At 56.0% G+C, this 16,312-nt stretch overlaps 6 protein-coding genes and 1 non-coding gene across 7 annotated transcripts; 5 read left to right on the forward strand and 2 right to left on the reverse strand.

Moving 5' to 3' along the window:
* The first annotated feature begins 1,606 nt into the window (after positions 1-1,606).
* H310_10796 lies at positions 1,607-1,688 on the forward strand. The gene has a single exon. It is a non-coding gene; the product is annotated as a tRNA-Leu (tRNA).
* Positions 1,689-1,884: 196 nt separating this feature from the next.
* Positions 1,885-4,172, forward strand: H310_10797 (hypothetical protein). The gene is made up of 7 exons (XM_008877252.1): positions 1,885-2,252; positions 2,304-2,468; positions 2,527-2,595; positions 2,638-3,057; positions 3,115-3,216; positions 3,334-3,472; positions 3,527-4,172. The coding sequence occupies exons 1-7, from the start codon at positions 1,890-1,892 to the stop codon at positions 3,904-3,906; spliced, it is 1,638 nt and encodes a 545-aa protein (XP_008875474.1). The 5' UTR covers positions 1,885-1,889; the 3' UTR covers positions 3,907-4,172.
* Positions 4,173-5,658: 1,486 nt separating this feature from the next.
* H310_10798 (hypothetical protein) lies at positions 5,659-6,826 on the forward strand (the record flags this gene model as incomplete). Its single annotated transcript, XM_008877253.1, has 3 exons — positions 5,659-6,002; positions 6,056-6,355; positions 6,412-6,826. 3 exons carry the CDS (start codon positions 5,659-5,661, stop codon positions 6,824-6,826), a joined length of 1,059 nt encoding a protein of 352 aa, XP_008875475.1.
* Positions 6,827-6,973: 147 nt separating this feature from the next.
* On the forward strand, positions 6,974-8,246 carry H310_10799 (hypothetical protein). Its single transcript, XM_008877254.1, has 3 exons — positions 6,974-7,310; positions 7,399-7,488; positions 7,552-8,246. The coding sequence occupies exons 1-3, from the start codon at positions 6,993-6,995 to the stop codon at positions 8,176-8,178; spliced, it is 1,035 nt and encodes a 344-aa protein (XP_008875476.1). The 5' UTR covers positions 6,974-6,992; the 3' UTR covers positions 8,179-8,246.
* Positions 8,247-8,501: 255 nt separating this feature from the next.
* On the forward strand, positions 8,502-9,716 carry H310_10800 (hypothetical protein; the record flags this gene model as incomplete). The annotated part of the gene is made up of 2 exons (XM_008877255.1): positions 8,502-8,894; positions 8,944-9,716. 2 exons carry the CDS (start codon positions 8,502-8,504, stop codon positions 9,694-9,696), a joined length of 1,146 nt encoding a protein of 381 aa, XP_008875477.1. The 3' UTR covers positions 9,697-9,716.
* A 112-nt stretch (positions 9,717-9,828) lies between these two features.
* On the reverse strand, positions 9,829-13,152 carry H310_10801 (hypothetical protein; the record flags this gene model as incomplete). Its single annotated transcript, XM_008877256.1, has 1 exon — positions 9,829-13,152. The coding sequence occupies one exon, from the start codon at positions 13,150-13,152 to the stop codon at positions 9,829-9,831; it is 3,324 nt and encodes a 1,107-aa protein (XP_008875478.1).
* A 1,512-nt stretch (positions 13,153-14,664) lies between these two features.
* On the reverse strand, positions 14,665-16,312 carry H310_10802 (hypothetical protein). The gene is made up of 3 exons (XM_008877257.1): positions 15,707-16,312; positions 15,460-15,659; positions 14,665-15,403 (listed from the first exon to the last, which is right to left on the reverse strand). The coding sequence occupies exons 1-3, from the start codon at positions 16,257-16,259 to the stop codon at positions 14,726-14,728; spliced, it is 1,431 nt and encodes a 476-aa protein (XP_008875479.1). The 5' UTR covers positions 16,260-16,312; the 3' UTR covers positions 14,665-14,725.

The following is a 16,312-nucleotide window of genomic DNA, read 5'->3' on the forward strand; positions in this document are numbered from 1 at the left end:
ACCTGCGCAACCCAAAATTGACCGCATCATGGACGAGTTGGCATCGAGGACGAACCTGAAACGTCAAGGTGGCATATATTACATGCTCGGTGTCCGCATCACCCGCACCGTAAACAGCCGCGAACTCATCATGACGCAAGACGCCTACACAGATAAGGTGCTCAATCGTTTCAACTTGGCGATGTGTCTCCTGTGGCCGAAGTCGCGGACTAAGAAGATCAATGGCTACAACGAAAGTCAACCAAGTGTTGATCAAGGGGAGTATCGCGCCATGGTTGGATCACTGGTGTTCCTCATGATCTGCACGAGACCAGACATCGCGCACGCTGTCCAACGACAGTCGTGCCACCTCCACGCCCCTAGGGCACCGCACCTTGTTGGTGTGAAGCGTGTTCTTCGATACCTGGCTGGAACGAAGCAACATGGAATCCAATTTGGCACTGGTGAGCCAATTCTTACCGGCTTCAGCGATGCAAGCTGGGCGACGCGCCCCGACCGACGATCCACCACAGGCTTCTGCTGGTTGTATCTTGGCGGCATGATCATGTGGAAACGTGTACGCCAGCGCATCACAGCGCTCTCCAGCTGCGAGACCGAATACGTTGCCGCGGCCGAGGCTGCTCGCGAATCCGTTTGGCTCAATGATCTGATGCGTGACCTGGGGTCTGAAGAGGAATGTTTGACGCTGAGCTGCGACAACAAGTCGGCAATCGCCACCGCCAACACTACGGCAATCAGTGAACGGACAAAACGTATCGACGTGCGGCACCACTACCTCCGGGAGCTAGTTCTTGGTGGTGTTCTCGTGCTCCACTTCGTCCCAACGGCTGACATGTTGACCGACGCCCTTACCAAGACCGCAAAGAAATAAGCGATCCAAAAGTTCGTACGCTGGACGATGGTAGCTCGTCCCCAAGAAACAACATCGTCGCCCAACCTCCCGCCGCAAGGACTGATGCACCAACCGCGACAACAAGAACCAAACAAACGGTCAAGTACACCGCGTCATCAGAGTGTTGAGATTCGGCGACGTCAGCAGCGTGACGGTTGACTTGAATCAACCCTGCCTGACTCAGACGACATTGAAACAAGGGACGGCAGACATTGAACACAGAGTTGGATAGGAGGACAAGCAGCAGACATACCTCCATTAATCATTTTTGTTTTCGCCTTCTTGGACTAAGTCGCTTGCACACGCTTGCCGCTGTTCTCTTTGCGCCTAAGACAAACAGCACGTCTGTTCAAGACCGGTGTACCGGCAGGAGCAATATTGAGGAGCAACTCCCCGGCTGGGGCCCCGGGGTGTTCACGCTCGTCTTGTATGCCTTGGTTTTGTTCGCCTTGATCGACGTCCTGCGCTGCTTCCTGCGGGGATGCTGCGTTTGTCGACTTCAGCGACCCCGTTTGCCTGGGCTTGGTCTGGGGCCGCTGATGCACTCGCGGCTCCGGTGTCGGATTCGGCCGCCGAGTTATAATCGGGGTCGAGTTCGTCATATGGGTTGGCTTGTGCAGCTGGAGCACTTGCCGCTATCCTTACCGGCGCTGCTGGAAGCGCGTGCGCTTTCTGCTTGTCCCCTAGTCCTGGGGCATCTCGTCTAGAAGAAAAGTCAGTGTGCCCGAGCGGTCCAAGGGGGTAGACTCAAGTTCTACTGTGTTCGCACTCGTGGGTTCAAATCCCACCGCTGACAAATCTTTTACCTCCACTTATACTGGTGGAGAGATCAGCGGAATGACTCTTTGTCGATCTCTTCCACACCAGACTGTAGTCAACGTCATGCCAAGGAAGTGACGTGCACGCAAGCGCACTTGCCGGAAAGTCTTGTGCTCCCAGCGCATACATCGAGGCTGGCGTTTGACCGGATGGCGAAATTGTCATCCGGATCTTGACGATGAGTTCAACCAGCGAGCTTGATGGAGTGGTCACCGTGTCGGAGGCGCAGCGTTTCCCGTTGAGTGGGGAGCCTGTGTGCGTCCTATGCGGAAGGTATGGAGAGTACATTTGCGACAAAACAGACGAAGACGTATGCAGCATTGAATGCCGCGATCGCGCTCTTGAGCGCGCGGCGAGTCGCGCCTTGCAGCAGAAGTTCGGGATCACGGTCACTGGTGCTGGCGTCGACATCCTTTTGGCGACAGAGTTTCATCTCTTGCATCTGCACGACGACCTGTACGCTAATATGCAGCGGGAACGATACGATCATCCAACGCCCGTTCAAATGCAAGTGTTGCCGTACATGTTGCAGCACCGTCATGTAAGTGGCTCACTTCGATCCCTTGCACCCATCGTCTTGACGTGGATACAGCTTGTCGTGGGCTCCCCCACAGGCACCGGGAAGACGCTCGCTTACTTGATTCCGCTGGTGGCCCATGTCATTGACCATCGGATGGACGTGGACGTGCACCACATCATCGGCGTTATTCTTGCACCTGTCCGTGAGTTGTGTGTGCAGCTGGAAACACAGGCCAAAGTACGAGCGACTGGATTCTGTCATACATGTACAAAATGCCAAAGAAATCCCCGCTTAGGCCTTGATGAAAGGCATTCCAAAGATGAAAACAGCGTTGCTCGTGGGCGGCATTCCCTTGCCAAATCAAGTACGATATTTCATTTACCAGCAGTCTCTGACGTGGCAACAGCTCCATCGACTAAAAAAAGGAGTTCAGCTTATCGTGGCCACTCCTGGTCGGCTGTACGAGCTCGTTACCGAGTTCACACTGGATTTGTCCCATGTCGTGTGCTGCGTTCTGGACGAAGTCGACATGCTCGTTGATGCAGGCGATTTCGAGTCCAAAGTGGTCGCGATTCTTGCGGCACTCCCACTATCCCGGCAAATGGTGCTGGTCTCGGCCACCATCACACCCGCAGTGCTCAAGTTTGCCCAAACCCATCTCCACGAAGCAATTCATGTGTCGGTGGCGAGCACAGCGACGTCGAGCCTGCCCAACTCGACAACGCGGCAAGTCATCCATTACGTCGACTCACCCGAAGCGAAGAAGCAGCACTTCTTCGCGTGGCTACAGGCAAAGTGTGTGCCTGGCGACACGGACAACTCCATCGTACGCACGCCTGTCGACCCATCCTCCTTCGTTCAAATGGGGTGACTGTGGCAATAGCTTGTATTCGTCTCATCCAAAGTTGGGGCGGATATGCTGGCCAAGTCCATTGTCAAGGCATGCAACATTCCAGCGCTTGCCATTCACAGCGAAAAGACCCAGGTACGCTTGGATGCGACATACGAGCCAAGTCCGTTCGAGATATCAAGTGACTGGGCGCGCTCGGGGTGCTATGGATGAAAGTGCCAAAGGAGATCACGTAGCCCTGTTGTTCTGTAGGCGCAGCGGCTGTCGATTATACAATCATTTGTCGACGGCGCCGCTCCAATTCTCGTATCCACGGGTGTCCTGGGTCGAGGCATGAATTTGTTGTCAGTAGATGACGTTGTGGTGTTTGATCTGCCACCGACTATCGAAGGTAAGCCATGATACAAAGTCACAATAGGACAAGTCACGATGGACTGTGCTGAAGAGTACGTGCACTTGATCGGGCGGGCCGGTCGGCAGCCGGGTTCCGACGATGCCACCGCTGGGACCGCTACCGTTTACATCGGTGCTGAGAACACGTCGTTACTGCCAAAGTTGCTTCCGTTGCTCCGCAAGCACGACGCCGTGATCCCGGACGAACTCAAGCGCGAGGCAGTACGAGAGCGCACCCGCGCTATGGCCCAGCGACAGAGTCAAGTCCAGGATGCATCCAAGAGTGCCTACCACGCGGCACGGCAAATGTCAACAGCGCAACATCAAGCGAGATGGCAGCAGTGGGCGATCGAACAACCCAAGCGAAAAGTCGTCGAGCTAACGGCGGCGCAAACCCAGCACAAAAAGTTCAAGTTCATCGCCATGTCGTGACGAGCAAGTCGGATTCCAGGGAATCGCAACGCCATTGCCGATTGTCAAAAAAGCCTTGCGACACCACCCTTGGCTCCAGGCTACTGCCTGAGTGGTGGGCGGCGACACTCTGTGACCGAATGCACCAATGCACAGCATGCAGCGTGTTGGACCATGAGGACCCGAGATGATGAGGTCGACCATGTGCATCATAACGAGGACATTAGGTTCGATACTGGTGCCATGGTGGCCATCTTGTGCTGAATTCAGACTTGTCTGAAGCTCGAGTATGTTTGAGGCACGCGAGCCTACATGGGAGCCACCTGACCACCCCCAGTCGGACGGCTGGTTTGGGAGGGTGGCAACGGCAGATCGAAGCACGTCCTGCTATCTGTCGGCTTGCACAAAAATCGCTCTAGACACTGACATCGCGCACACTAGTTACGCCGAAGGTGCACCACTGCTTGCAACTCACGCCAGCATGTGTGTGATCATCTGGCCAGTGTCAGCTACGAATCCATTCGACGTGCGCCATCGACAAATGTAACGTTTGAGGTCCTTGGAAGCGGGGTACTATGAACACGGGACAGAGATGTTGAGCACTGTATTGAAGGCCCCTTGCTGCGGTCTGTCAGGGTTAACTGCGTCGATGAAGCGATTTGGGACAACAGCGGGTGGGCGTCATCGTTTCGAGTCACCGCGTACGCTCGATTGGCGCCTTGCTGCTGGTGATCTGTCAATGACGTGGATGGCTGTTGCGAAAGAGATCGTCTCGTGGTTGTATAGCTGGCAGGAAGAACGTCTGGGGCGTCGACAGCAAAGAAGCGATGCTCCGGCTGTGCACATCTGAGGAAGGCGACAGCAAGATCGAGTTGAAAGCTGTGGATGGGGCGGCGACACCGCGTTTGGATTTGGCGAGTGTGTTGGCGGCAGGATGGATGGGATTCAACGGGAGCTGGAACTGGCCGAGGTACTGCTGTTCGAGTTGGTTGGGCGACTCTTGTTGGCCTGCGATTCAAATCACGCTGTTGTCGCCCGTTCGCGGCGACCTCCATGCTCTCCTTGACGACAAGAAGGCGTCGAGCAACGTTTCTCGCCTGCCCACGGCACTGAACGTGGTCTTGGCCGTGTTCGAAGCCGACCAAGCACGTTCTCCATTGCCTCTTTTACTGAGATCTGCATCACTCATGACCCGTTGCATGGATATACTTGGCGCCCGCCAAGCTCAGGCCAGGCATACATAGCCGTCAAGCGCGCTCACGCGCTGCAATTCCAAACTACGCCCCTCTCTGACATTGTGCAAACATTTCGGACGAAGTTCGAGGCGATTTGCCTTGTAAGAATCGACGTTTTACTGTCGTAATGTGTGGCCCAACGGCCACGTTCGGGTTCCGACAGGAGACCCCCTTTCACATAAAGTGACCGATGGACGTGTCCCATACGTTCGGGATCGTTTATATATGTACTGGGGCGATGGATCGTTTTGCCTAGTTCGTTGGGCAACCCGCCTAACTGGCGCAACACTGTCTCGAGCATTCCGGCACTTTGCAATCCACCATGCGCTCAGGAGCTGGGAGAGTATTGAGTCTTGTTGTAGCGGCGGCGGTCGTCGTCGTTGCGCTGTGTACCGCCCATGACAGCCGAACGTGCCATCGGACGTGGAAAGGACGAGAGCACTTGCACCCGAATGTCCACAAACTGCCGCCGCCAACCGACGACGAATTGGACGAAATGAAATCATTGCCTCGACACTTGGACTGGTGCGAGCGGGGCATGTGCACACCGTCGTGGAACCAACATATTCCTGTGTACTGCGGGTCATGTTTTGCGCACGGGGCGCTGGCCTCGGTGAACGACCGCATCAAGATCTTACACCACACACTCGGATGGAAGCGACCTGACGTGATGATGGGCCGGCAAAGTTTTCTCAATTGCGCTCCGGGGCATGGCTTATCGCATGGCTGCAAGGGCGGCGAGCCCGCCGACGTGTACGAGTTTATGCGTTTGTATGGCCTTCCCGACGAAACCTGTTTACATTACAATGCCACGGACCACACCAAGTACATCACGTCGTCAAACCCGAACGGCACGTGCCCCCCGGAAGGCTATTGCATCGAGTACCGACCCCAACGCAAGCGTCGATTGCATGGCGCTGACGTCTGTCTTGTAGCTGCATGAAGACACCCGACAGCCCCGACACGCCGGTGTGCTTTCCAGTGACTCAAACGATTCGATATCGTGCCAAGGAGTATTGGCGCCTCTCTGGCGAACATGCGATGATGAAGGAGCTCCAGCACGGTCCCATTACGTGTGGCATGGCGTGTTCTAACGAGTTTGTGTTCAACTACACTGCGGGCATTTTTCGCGACACGACCAACTTTACTGAGTTGGATCACGATGTCGAGATTGTGGGTTATGGCGAAGACTCGCACGGTGTCAAGTACTGGCACGTGCGCAATTCGTGGGGCACGTACGTGTGGTCTTTTTGTTTGTGTGGTTCGCATTAACGGGAGCTGGTGGCACTAGCTACTGGGGCGAGCATGGCTTTTTCAAGATCGTGCGCGGGGAAAACAACTTGGTCATTGAGAGCGACTGCCATGCCATGGTACCAGACGTGGCGGACGATGTGTTTGTGTGGGACAAGGTGCGACCTGCCTACGGTGGCTCGATCTATGGCTTGCGACCGTACGATCAGACGAAGATTGCGCGCATTGAGCGAACCCTGGGCAACACGAGCTACATCTCGTGGAACAACACGCAACATTTTACCCACGAATTGCTGCACAAGCCCAAACACCCCATGCCGATGAAGTTGGGGGCTACTGCGGCCTCAACGTGGGGGCAGCTTGCTGTGGTGGCCGTGGTCGCTGCAGCCATTGGAATTGTGGCGGGGGTCGTGGGGACGAGTTGTCGCCACGCACTGTACGAACGCATTGCGTGAGGGACAAGGCGACAGTAGTCAGTGCGGAGAAAATTGAATGGAATTCGTTTGCGAACTACAAGTTTCCTCAGGGGTGGTTCTGAACTTGAACGTGAATGACCAAATGCAGACTCGTCGGTGGGATGACTAAGTATAGACTGCAGCATTTCACGATTGATTGCCCAGCATGAGCTTCCCGCCGACATCGTGCCCCACTGTCCTCCTTCGCCGCCCTGCCCCATCTGTCTCCAAAGCAATACCAAGTGCGATTCCGAGCCCCAGCAAGCCAACTCGAGTTGGCGCATCGTTGTCGCCACCTCGATCCACTCAAAAGAAGACACTCCTGGCGACTGTGACACCATCGCCATCGAAGCAGTCGAGCGTGCTGCCGACAGCCCCCACTCAGCTACTGTCAAGCGTTGGGAGAAGCCCTCCGCCGTCACCGTCGAAGTCCTCGATTGACCAGTCGAAACGAACTGCCGCCGCCCCCGTCTCACCAAAAGAGGTACGTCGTCGTCCCGAAGGTCTCGTTGCCGACGTTTTCGTGTACCAGCCTGGACATTTCTTGGAGTTGAGCTTTGTTCACACTCTAGAAGCTGATGGTGGCCAAGTCACCCCTCAAGAAATCACCCACACTTGTATCCTCGAACAACCTGTCTCCAACTAAGACCACTTCTTTCGAGGTAAGTGCCGCGGCATACATGGAGCCTACCTTGGCGGTGATTGCACTGCTCACGCAAGCGTAGGAGCCGCCTTCTACATTGCGCTCAACTGGCGACCTTGTGGCGGCACTTCGTCAAAAAGACGACGCGATTGCCGAAATGAGTACCCAGTGCCGCCACTATCGGGAAGAAGCCGAGTCGTTGGCGAACCAAGTGATGGCGTGGAAAGCCAAGCACGACGCTGTCGCGGCGCTCTTGGAAGAGTCTATCGAGGCATTGAATGTCCAAGGCCAAGCACTCAATCGAGAAGGCATGGTGAACGAAGACAATCGCGACCATCTCGCACTGATGCACGTTGCGCTGGCGTCCGTAACGTTCGACAAGCACTTGTTGGCTGAAAAGTACTGGGCGATGCAAGAGTTGGTTGCGGTGGCGCAGGACGAATCGACTTCTCAACTGTACAAGGGCAAAATCCAACAGCTCAAGGTGAAGCTCGCGGCCATGCAGCAGAGCACTAGTGTTCGTCGAATGGAGGGCGTTGGCCATTCACTCGCTCGCGGCGTCCTCCAGTGCAAACCCAGCATGCTCAATCATATGTACCGGCCATTCGCCACATCGATTGGCGACGAAGTCCACTTGGACGACGTGGCGAATGCGTGGCAGTGGCTCAATCAGCACATGTCTTTCAAGAACTCGGAGCCCGTGGGCTAGTGTCGACTACATCACAGATTTCACCTCAACTCAAGCTCTTACAATATACATCGAGTCCTCCATGCGCACACTGTGGGTATTGTATCATGAAGGTCGCGCATGCAGTTGGGATGGTCGGCTGGCGTGTCGCTTCGACTTGGAAATTTATTCTCCGGGTTGCTGTCTCGTGGTACATTGTGCAGTGTACGGTCATGCTTACGGCGCAATTGTTCTGGCGGTTAGACTAATATATGTCGTACCGTACGTTGTACTGTATGGAATACGTTTGGCCGTGGATTGTGCCTCTTTAAGATACGTCACTATTCCATCGCGGTTTCAACATCATGGACGGCGGATATGCGACCTATGACGAGGACTATGCAATCGAAGATGGCGACGAAGCTTGCAGTCTCCTGCAGGACTCTCGTCGCCGGACCCCACTCCACATCAACAACTACCTCACCCAAATGGAGAAGCTACAGAAACAGCGCAAACAACGGCAGCGCCAAGTGCGGTACCTGTCGGCGGCACTGGGATTTGTCACGCTGTGTGGCGTGGCGTGGGCTCGGCAATCCCATCTCGAAGTCGTCACTGTGCTCTTTCCAGAGCCCCAGCAGGCGAACTTTGTACCACCATCAACCATTTGCGACACTCGGCAGTGCCTCGATCTCGTGCCTCGCTCGGCACTTGACTTGAAGTCGCCAACTTGCGATTCTGTCGAGCCTGCTCTATACGAGGTAGGATTTCTACGTTTCCTAGGAGTTGCGGGAACTGAACCACGTGTAGAACCTCGCGAGATACGTGTTCGATGCCCACTATGCAAACGTGTGGCGTCACGACCCAACCATGCAATGCAGCAAGCCAAGTGTGCTCAATTTTACAGCCACTGCCGTCCCCGATACACGCTTTGATTTGTGTCGACATCACTCCTCAAACGTAGCGATTGAAGCTGTGGGAATGTTTGGCACCTCTGGCAATGTGGAGCTGGCCAAGGCCATCATTGTCTCGCGCGCAGCCACGGCCGCAATTGGCACTCCAACGTTCCTGTCGCACGTGTCGGAAAAGTGGAATCGCAGCAGACTGCAGGGATTGCCCAATGGGGTGATTAACCCCGTCCACGACGATGGGATTTGGCTGACAGTCTACTTTCCCATCGACTTTGCGTCCGAGTTGAACGTGGAAGTTCGCCGCAAAGAGAGTGCCGACGCCGCCCCGGTGCAGATCTCAACGACCGTTGCAGTGCCTCCCCAAACAGGTCTTGCAGCTGTTCGGCTCGATCGCCAATTGCACCAAGGGTGGCCTGCGGGGGAATACGTCGTTGCCCTTACAACCAACGACGACGCAGACACTGAGCAGATCGTGCCATTTACAGTGCTGCCCACTTCTGCTATCGGACAGTACGCCGTCTTTCGAGAAAAATACGATCTTGTGTGGCCATCCCCTGCGAATGTAAATGCCACAGACAGTGACATGTGTGCATCCGCGTCGGAAAATCTCACGGCGTACTGTGCCTGTCAACGGCGCCAGCGTCAACACTAACACTTTTACATGAGATTCATGCATTGTACAAGTCTTTTGGCGCTGTTCGGTAGCCGCGCCTAGTCGTTCGCATACGTAACAATACATCAAAATGGCAGCTAGACATTTGCCAACTTCATCAACACACGAGTCTCACCGCCGCCCTCGCCGCATCGGAGTGGTTGCAACACTGCGATGACTCAACGACTCCGCGAGGCGTCCTTCCAGGGCTTCGATGCGCGCTTCGTCGAGCTGCAGCTCCATCTCCAAGTGTCGGATCTTGGCTTGGTATTGAGTCTCGAGGTCCTTGTATTCAGCTTGTGCTTGTTTGACGCTGGACAAGTACATGGCCGTCTGCTCGGACAATTTCTCTTCGAGGCCGTCCACTTGCGCCACGTAAAACGCTACGTTGCCGTCACGGTGGTTGCTTGCCTTGACCTGCTCCACTTCTGCGACCAGCAAGTCCTTCTCCAGCTCGAGTTCCTTGACGCGTTGTCGGAGATGCTTGAGCTCCTTGGGGCTTCCGCATCCTGGCTGTTTACCGTGTTTAGAGGGTGATTTCCCGACCTTTAATTGCTTGGTATCGTTCTGAAGCGCGTCGACGGTCTGCTGAAGGGGGCTTGTCTCGTGCAGAAGCGCTTCAATCGCGTGGACTTCGGTCTTGTACTGCGCCTTTTCAGCCTGCAATTGGTTCACGATAGCTTCCAAATCTGTCACGCGATGCTGCCACTGCGCGATTTCCTTTGTCTTGGCTTCGACTACCCCCTCCAACGACTCGATCTGGGTTTTCAGGGCACCGTGCTGCTCCTGCCTCTCCACAGCACTTGCCGCTGTCGTGGCTTCGGCACCGGACAACTTGGCCAGTGCAGCATCGCGCTCGAGTTGGAGGTCTTGAATCTGTGCCGAGCAGTCTTCGCACCTCTTGGTTAACCCGAGCACACGTTTTTGCAGATGCTTCACCTCTTCTTCGTATCCATCAACCAGATCCTCTTTATCTTGCTCCATGATCGTCTGGAGTTGCGTCGTTCCAGTCTGCAATTTTTGCACCACTTCATGCAACGTCGTAGTTTCCATTTTGCTTTGCGTCAACGCTGCTTGCATGGTCTTTTGCTGCTCGAGCAGCTTTGAAATTTCGTCGATCGATGCCTCCGCCTCGCCTTGGAGCACCAAGACGGTTTGCTCCAGTGTATGAATGGTGCTCTCGAGGTTCTGCGCTTTCTCGTCGGATGCCGCTTCATGCTCTTGGAGTTGCTGGATCACTGAACGGAGTTTGGCTTCCCGATTTGGAAATTGCTTGACTTGCGCAGCAAGTTCGTGCGTGAGCGCCGTGGTTGTCTCAAGTTGTGCCTTGGTTGTCTGGCATTTGAGAGTTTCCGCTTCCAATGCGCTTTGGGACGCCTCCAAACTGCGACTGGTGGAGCTCAGTTGGTCCTCCAGTTCGCCAACTCTTGCTTGAAATTCGCCGAGTTGCTCAGAACGCTGCTCGACGTCCTGTTTCAGTTGCTCGACTTGGGCAACCAACGTTTGCCGCTCGTGCGTCCACTTCGCGGCTTCCACCGATGGCTCAGTGTTGGCAGGGTGCACCACCAATTGCGCTTTTAGAACGCGACAGTCCTCGCGCAGGACTTTGATTTCGTCCATGTATACTTGGATCGCTGTTTCGTACAGGGCATATTGCAGCGGCCCAAACTGCCTCGTCGGGCTGGCGCATGCAATGGTCGTGGCTTCTATCCGAGTTGGCGACGGCTGTAGGTGGTCTCTTTCCCCGTGAAGCTCCTCGTGGGCATTGAGGACTTGATCGAGCTGGCTCTGCAGCACGCCAATGACTACAGCTTGCGACGTAGTCAGCCAATTCTTCTCTTCTACAGAGTCTTGCAGGCGCATGCACTCGGCTTGAAGCGCCGCATGTGCGACGGACAAGTCCAACATGCCAATGTCGTCTGCATTTCGTCGTTGGGCGTCGGTTGCGTCGGCCAGTTGGCCCTTCAAATGCTGAATCTTTTGTTTCATCCGCGCCTTGGTTTCGTCAAGGTCATCCAAGCGTTGCTGCGATTCGAGTTGGGTCGCTTGCAGCGCAGCGTACCGCTCTCCCAGCAACTGCTTGTCAAAGCGGAGTTTTGCCAGGAGGGGGCCGAGGCGATTGATTTGTTCCGCAAAGTCTTCCGTCACCATGCACTGCCGGTCCAGAGCGTGGGTCTGTGCTGCCAGATCGGCCAGGGCCTCGTCTAGCAACGCGATCTTCTCGATGGCATCCGCGGTGTCGTCGCAGTGGCTCTTTGCCAGTGCCATCAGTTTTGCCTTCATGTCGTCCACGTCTCTCTGCGCCGCGACTGCGGCGGCCTTGCAGTGCACGAGCTCATCTTGCAAGGCGCTTTCCCCCTTAAGGCGCTCCTGAACCTTCTTCAGTTCCTTTTGCAGACCCGACAGCATCGTTTCACATCGCTCAATATTCGCTTCATCTTCGTCCCCTTCCGGTACGACGTAAATGGAGTAGTCCATGGCGATGCCAGCTCGCCCCCCGGTGTTTGCCATCTCTTCCGCGACGTATGCAATGCGCTTCTCCAGCGCCCGTGTCTTGGCGACTGCTATCTTGCGGTCTTGTGCTGCGTGCCCCACCGTTGCGTGGTCAAACTTTTGTTTCCACTCGAGGGCTTTGGCTGCAAATGACTCGCAGTCCGACTTGTACCGGGCGCACGCCTTCGTCAAATCGGCAATGACTGTGTCCCGTTGCCCCACTTGATCCTCGAGCTCTTGGTTGGCCAGGCGCGCGTTGTCGAGTTGGATGGTCAAAGCTGTGTTTTGTGCCATCGCCACGTCAACTCGTGTTTGCAGGTCGGACGTTTGCTGCGATATGTGCTCACTTAGAGTGGCCTTGAGCGTCGACACGGTGGCGTCGATGGGGCGAGGGGACGCTGAGTTCCTGACCGACAGCTTCGTTGGCGACGGCTTTTTTAGCCCAGACACTTTGACAGGCTTGACCTGGACAACACCAAAATAGTTAGCTCCACCCAGTTTGGCTCGACCCAGGACAACGAGTCGATTGCCACAAACCTTGTCTGCGCTGATAGACTGAACGATCGACGCACGAGTGGTTTGGCGGTAGTGTGGCTGCGATGGTGTCGTGTTCTTGACGTGAGCTGTCGTGGAAATGTCGATGTGGCCTTGTGGACTTCCAGATTCGTTGTGCACAGACACCGGGACTGGCGGAGGAGGTTCCAGGTTGGGCTTGGGCGGTTCGGGAACCTTTAGCGCAGTTGTCTTCTTCGCGGGCTGAGTTTTCGGAGTCGTTGCGGCCGTCGTGGGCCGGGGAGATAGACATGGTTTGGCAGTCGAGCTGCCAAATCCAGGACGCTTCACCGGAGCAGCGTTGTGGCGGGGGCTTGCGACGGTCGAATTGGACGGACTCGGAATACCAGACACTTTCCCTGGCGACGGTCGTCGACTGATGGCGGGACCACTTGGCCGTGACGTACTCATGTTGCCGTCGCCAGGTCACGACGGCAGACCCGGGAATATGTGCAACAAACTCTGCTGTCTAGACGGCAATGGAGGACGGAGGCCAGCTATTCTTAGCACGACGGACGCCGAAAGTATTTTTGAATTTCTCGTGCATCCATGTGTGGCGAAATGGACGAGCTTTGATTGCGTGGGTAGTACGCAAGCTAGCGCTGCATGGAGGCGTGAGCTGACGATGGCCCTTGGCGGCGATCTCAGGGATGTCCTGCTGAAAAGAGAGCCACCTCGCATTGCTCTCTTTAACGACAACCAGACGCCTCACCAAACATGACGCATGACCTCCATGTATGTACCCATGTTTATTCAACGCTAGCAACAGCACAACCACACGACACACTGCGTGACAGGGCTTATGGACGATCCCTTGGGGCGCTGGAACGTCTCGGCAAACAGAGGTGAGTTCATGATGGGCGGGTCGACCAAGTCGGGGCCGCAGAATAAGGTTATCGACGTGGGCTACCTTGTCGAACGCGACGCGACGGGTCATGTCGTCGAGTTGTTGAGTAAGTCGACCATAACATGTTCGATCTGCTTGATGAGGGCACGCGCCTGCGTCTTGGCGGCTTGCTGGAACGCCTTGTCCATGCACAGTAGGCCCAAGTATCGTCGGGTGGGAAGCTGGTCGGCGATCTAGAACTTGTTGAGTCAGCGACATGGATCGCCCAAGAGCGAGCTGTAAGTGGAAGTCTTCACCATGGACAAGTCTGTGGTGGCAAGTCGATGGGGTTGTTCAAAAAGTCAGGATTCAGGACATTCGTGGTGGTTTTGGTTTTGTTGGTCAACCAAGAAGGGTGCGCCACGCAGCCCCGACAAACACGCCTACTTGGCGTGTTTGTGTGGATGGCCAACATCGGCGAGCCCACGAATATCGACAAGGATGGTGCGCGGGTGGCGCTTTCAATTGGGCCTCCTCTGGGGGGCCTTCACCTAACGACGGCCATGTAGAGCCATACCGGATTCGTCCGGTCCAACCTCATGCGAAACATCGCTCGGCATGACCAGCATGAATATTCTTGCGTTGGCCGCATGATTCGTCCCGTTGTAGTGGCCTGACTACAGAGCGCTCTCACAAAACGCCGCTCCAACCAGTTCGATGAGTAGGTTGCACTGCCGCCACTCCACTGCGACATCGTCCATCGGAGCTATTGACGAGTAGTCAGTCTCCACGTTGAAAAATGGCGCCGTCCCTTCGCTGGCACTCCAAGGACCCAGCAGATGTGGCGTTGTGCGGTGGACACGACGGACCACATTCATGTGCATGCGCTAGCTGTACAAATTCAAGCGCCGCCTCTCTAGCCACAGCCGCATTGCCCCTCTCCACTTGGCATGAACTTTGCCCGAATATGACATGTTGCTGCTGGCTTTATCACGGGACCTGCTCCATGCAAGCACTTCATCCAGCAGCGTGTACAGGCACACGATGCATGCAGTGTGTGCACTCCCCGATGGCCGACCTCTCCAATTTTCCAGCGGTGGAGTCGCAGCCAAGGTTCCTCCTGTGTAACCAACCACAAAAATGTGCTCACGTTACCTCCTACAATTCGTCCATGGCGGCCTTGGTGTCGTCGGTAGCTTCGTAGACGCGCGGCGTTTTCTTGAGTTGGTTCGCAATCAAGAGGGCGACGTTGCGGGCCCCCACGGCGCTCATCTCCATGGCGCTGGCGGCGCTTTCAATCGCATTCACATAGTACACGCCGTCGGCCAATTTGAACTTTGGGATGGGCTCTGGCGTGATGTACGTCGGGTACGCGCGCCACGGGAATCGCTTGACGACACTGGCGCCGTCGTCAAACCATTCCTTCACGTGGTCTTCACTCCATCGCGAGCGAGAGAACACTTTGAACAGCGACACTGTTTCGTTCGCTGCGTCGACGCGCTGATGCTGCAGCCCCATGGACGAAAACGGGAGGTTGGACGATTCGGTGGTCAAGACGACTCCGGCCGCCACGGGTCCCGCCACCTCGAATTTCGAGCCGTTCAATTCCCCCTGGACAAACGTGGCATGGGTGGTCTGGAATGGGCGATGGGGGGTTTCAATCGACGGTGGCAACGCCATGTCCGTGAGCTCCAGTGGCGTGGCCACCACGACCGCTTGGCATGACACGAGCCCGTTGGACGTGTCTACTTGCAGCGACGGAGTTGTCTGGATCGAGTGGACTTTCGTTTTGGTACGGACAACGGCTTGGGCGCGCTTCAGCAGCCCTTGAATCATCTACAGTCGTCATGACGCGATCCATCTGAAGCGCCGACACACGGCATCATGCATACCAGCGGATTCCCGCCACGAACGGAACGGAGGTCGTCTCCGCTTCCGGCCAGCCCGACAGCGCCCGCGAGGGCCGTCATCGTCGTGTTTTGACCATAGTTGACGCGCGTGATGCCAGCCAAGAGTTCGTTGATCAGCTGCGGAGACACCCCCGCTTCGACCAGCTTGGTCTCCAACGACTCCTGAGTTAGCTCGTACAGATCTACCATGGAGCCGTCATGGAACACATTGAATACGGTCCTTGCGTACGCATGGCCCGCAAGAGGTCGGCTGGGTCAGCGAACGCTTGGCCAGCATCTTGGAGGTCGTACACGCGGCGAAATCGTGTGAGGAGGTCGTTGACCACGCTTTGGAATGCACGGAGACTGGACGGGCCGTACCGCCATACGAGCTTTGCCATGTTCCACCACGAGATGGCCGACGTTTGAAACACAATCTCGCGGCCGTTGAAAATGGCCATTTGGGGAGGGGACGCCAGCGTGTCCCCCGGGATGCGCAGCGTCAGGTTCAGCGCCTTCGTGAACTGCATGATGTACTCATTGCCCGTGAGGAAGACCGTGCCACCAGCTTCAATCGTTGTGCCGTGGTAGTCGAACGTGGCAATGCGGCCGCCGACAACGTCGTGTTGTTCAAACACGACGATCTCGACCGCGGACGGGTCGGGGACGAGGTCGCGGAGAAACGAGGCGGTTGCACTGCCTCCGACACCCCCTCCCACAATGCACACACGCTGTGGCTCCAACGCGGCATGGGCGACCGCCGCCACCGCCAAACCGAACGACGCCACCAAGCGAGCTCCCATATTTGCGTCACTACGACAACGACGACAGCCAGTTGGAATTGCCTTGTATGAGT

Source organism: Aphanomyces invadans, assembly GCF_000520115.1.
Source record: "Aphanomyces invadans strain NJM9701 unplaced genomic scaffold supercont1.28, whole genome shotgun sequence".
Lineage (NCBI taxonomy): Eukaryota > Oomycota > Saprolegniomycetes > Saprolegniales > Verrucalvaceae > Aphanomyces > Aphanomyces invadans.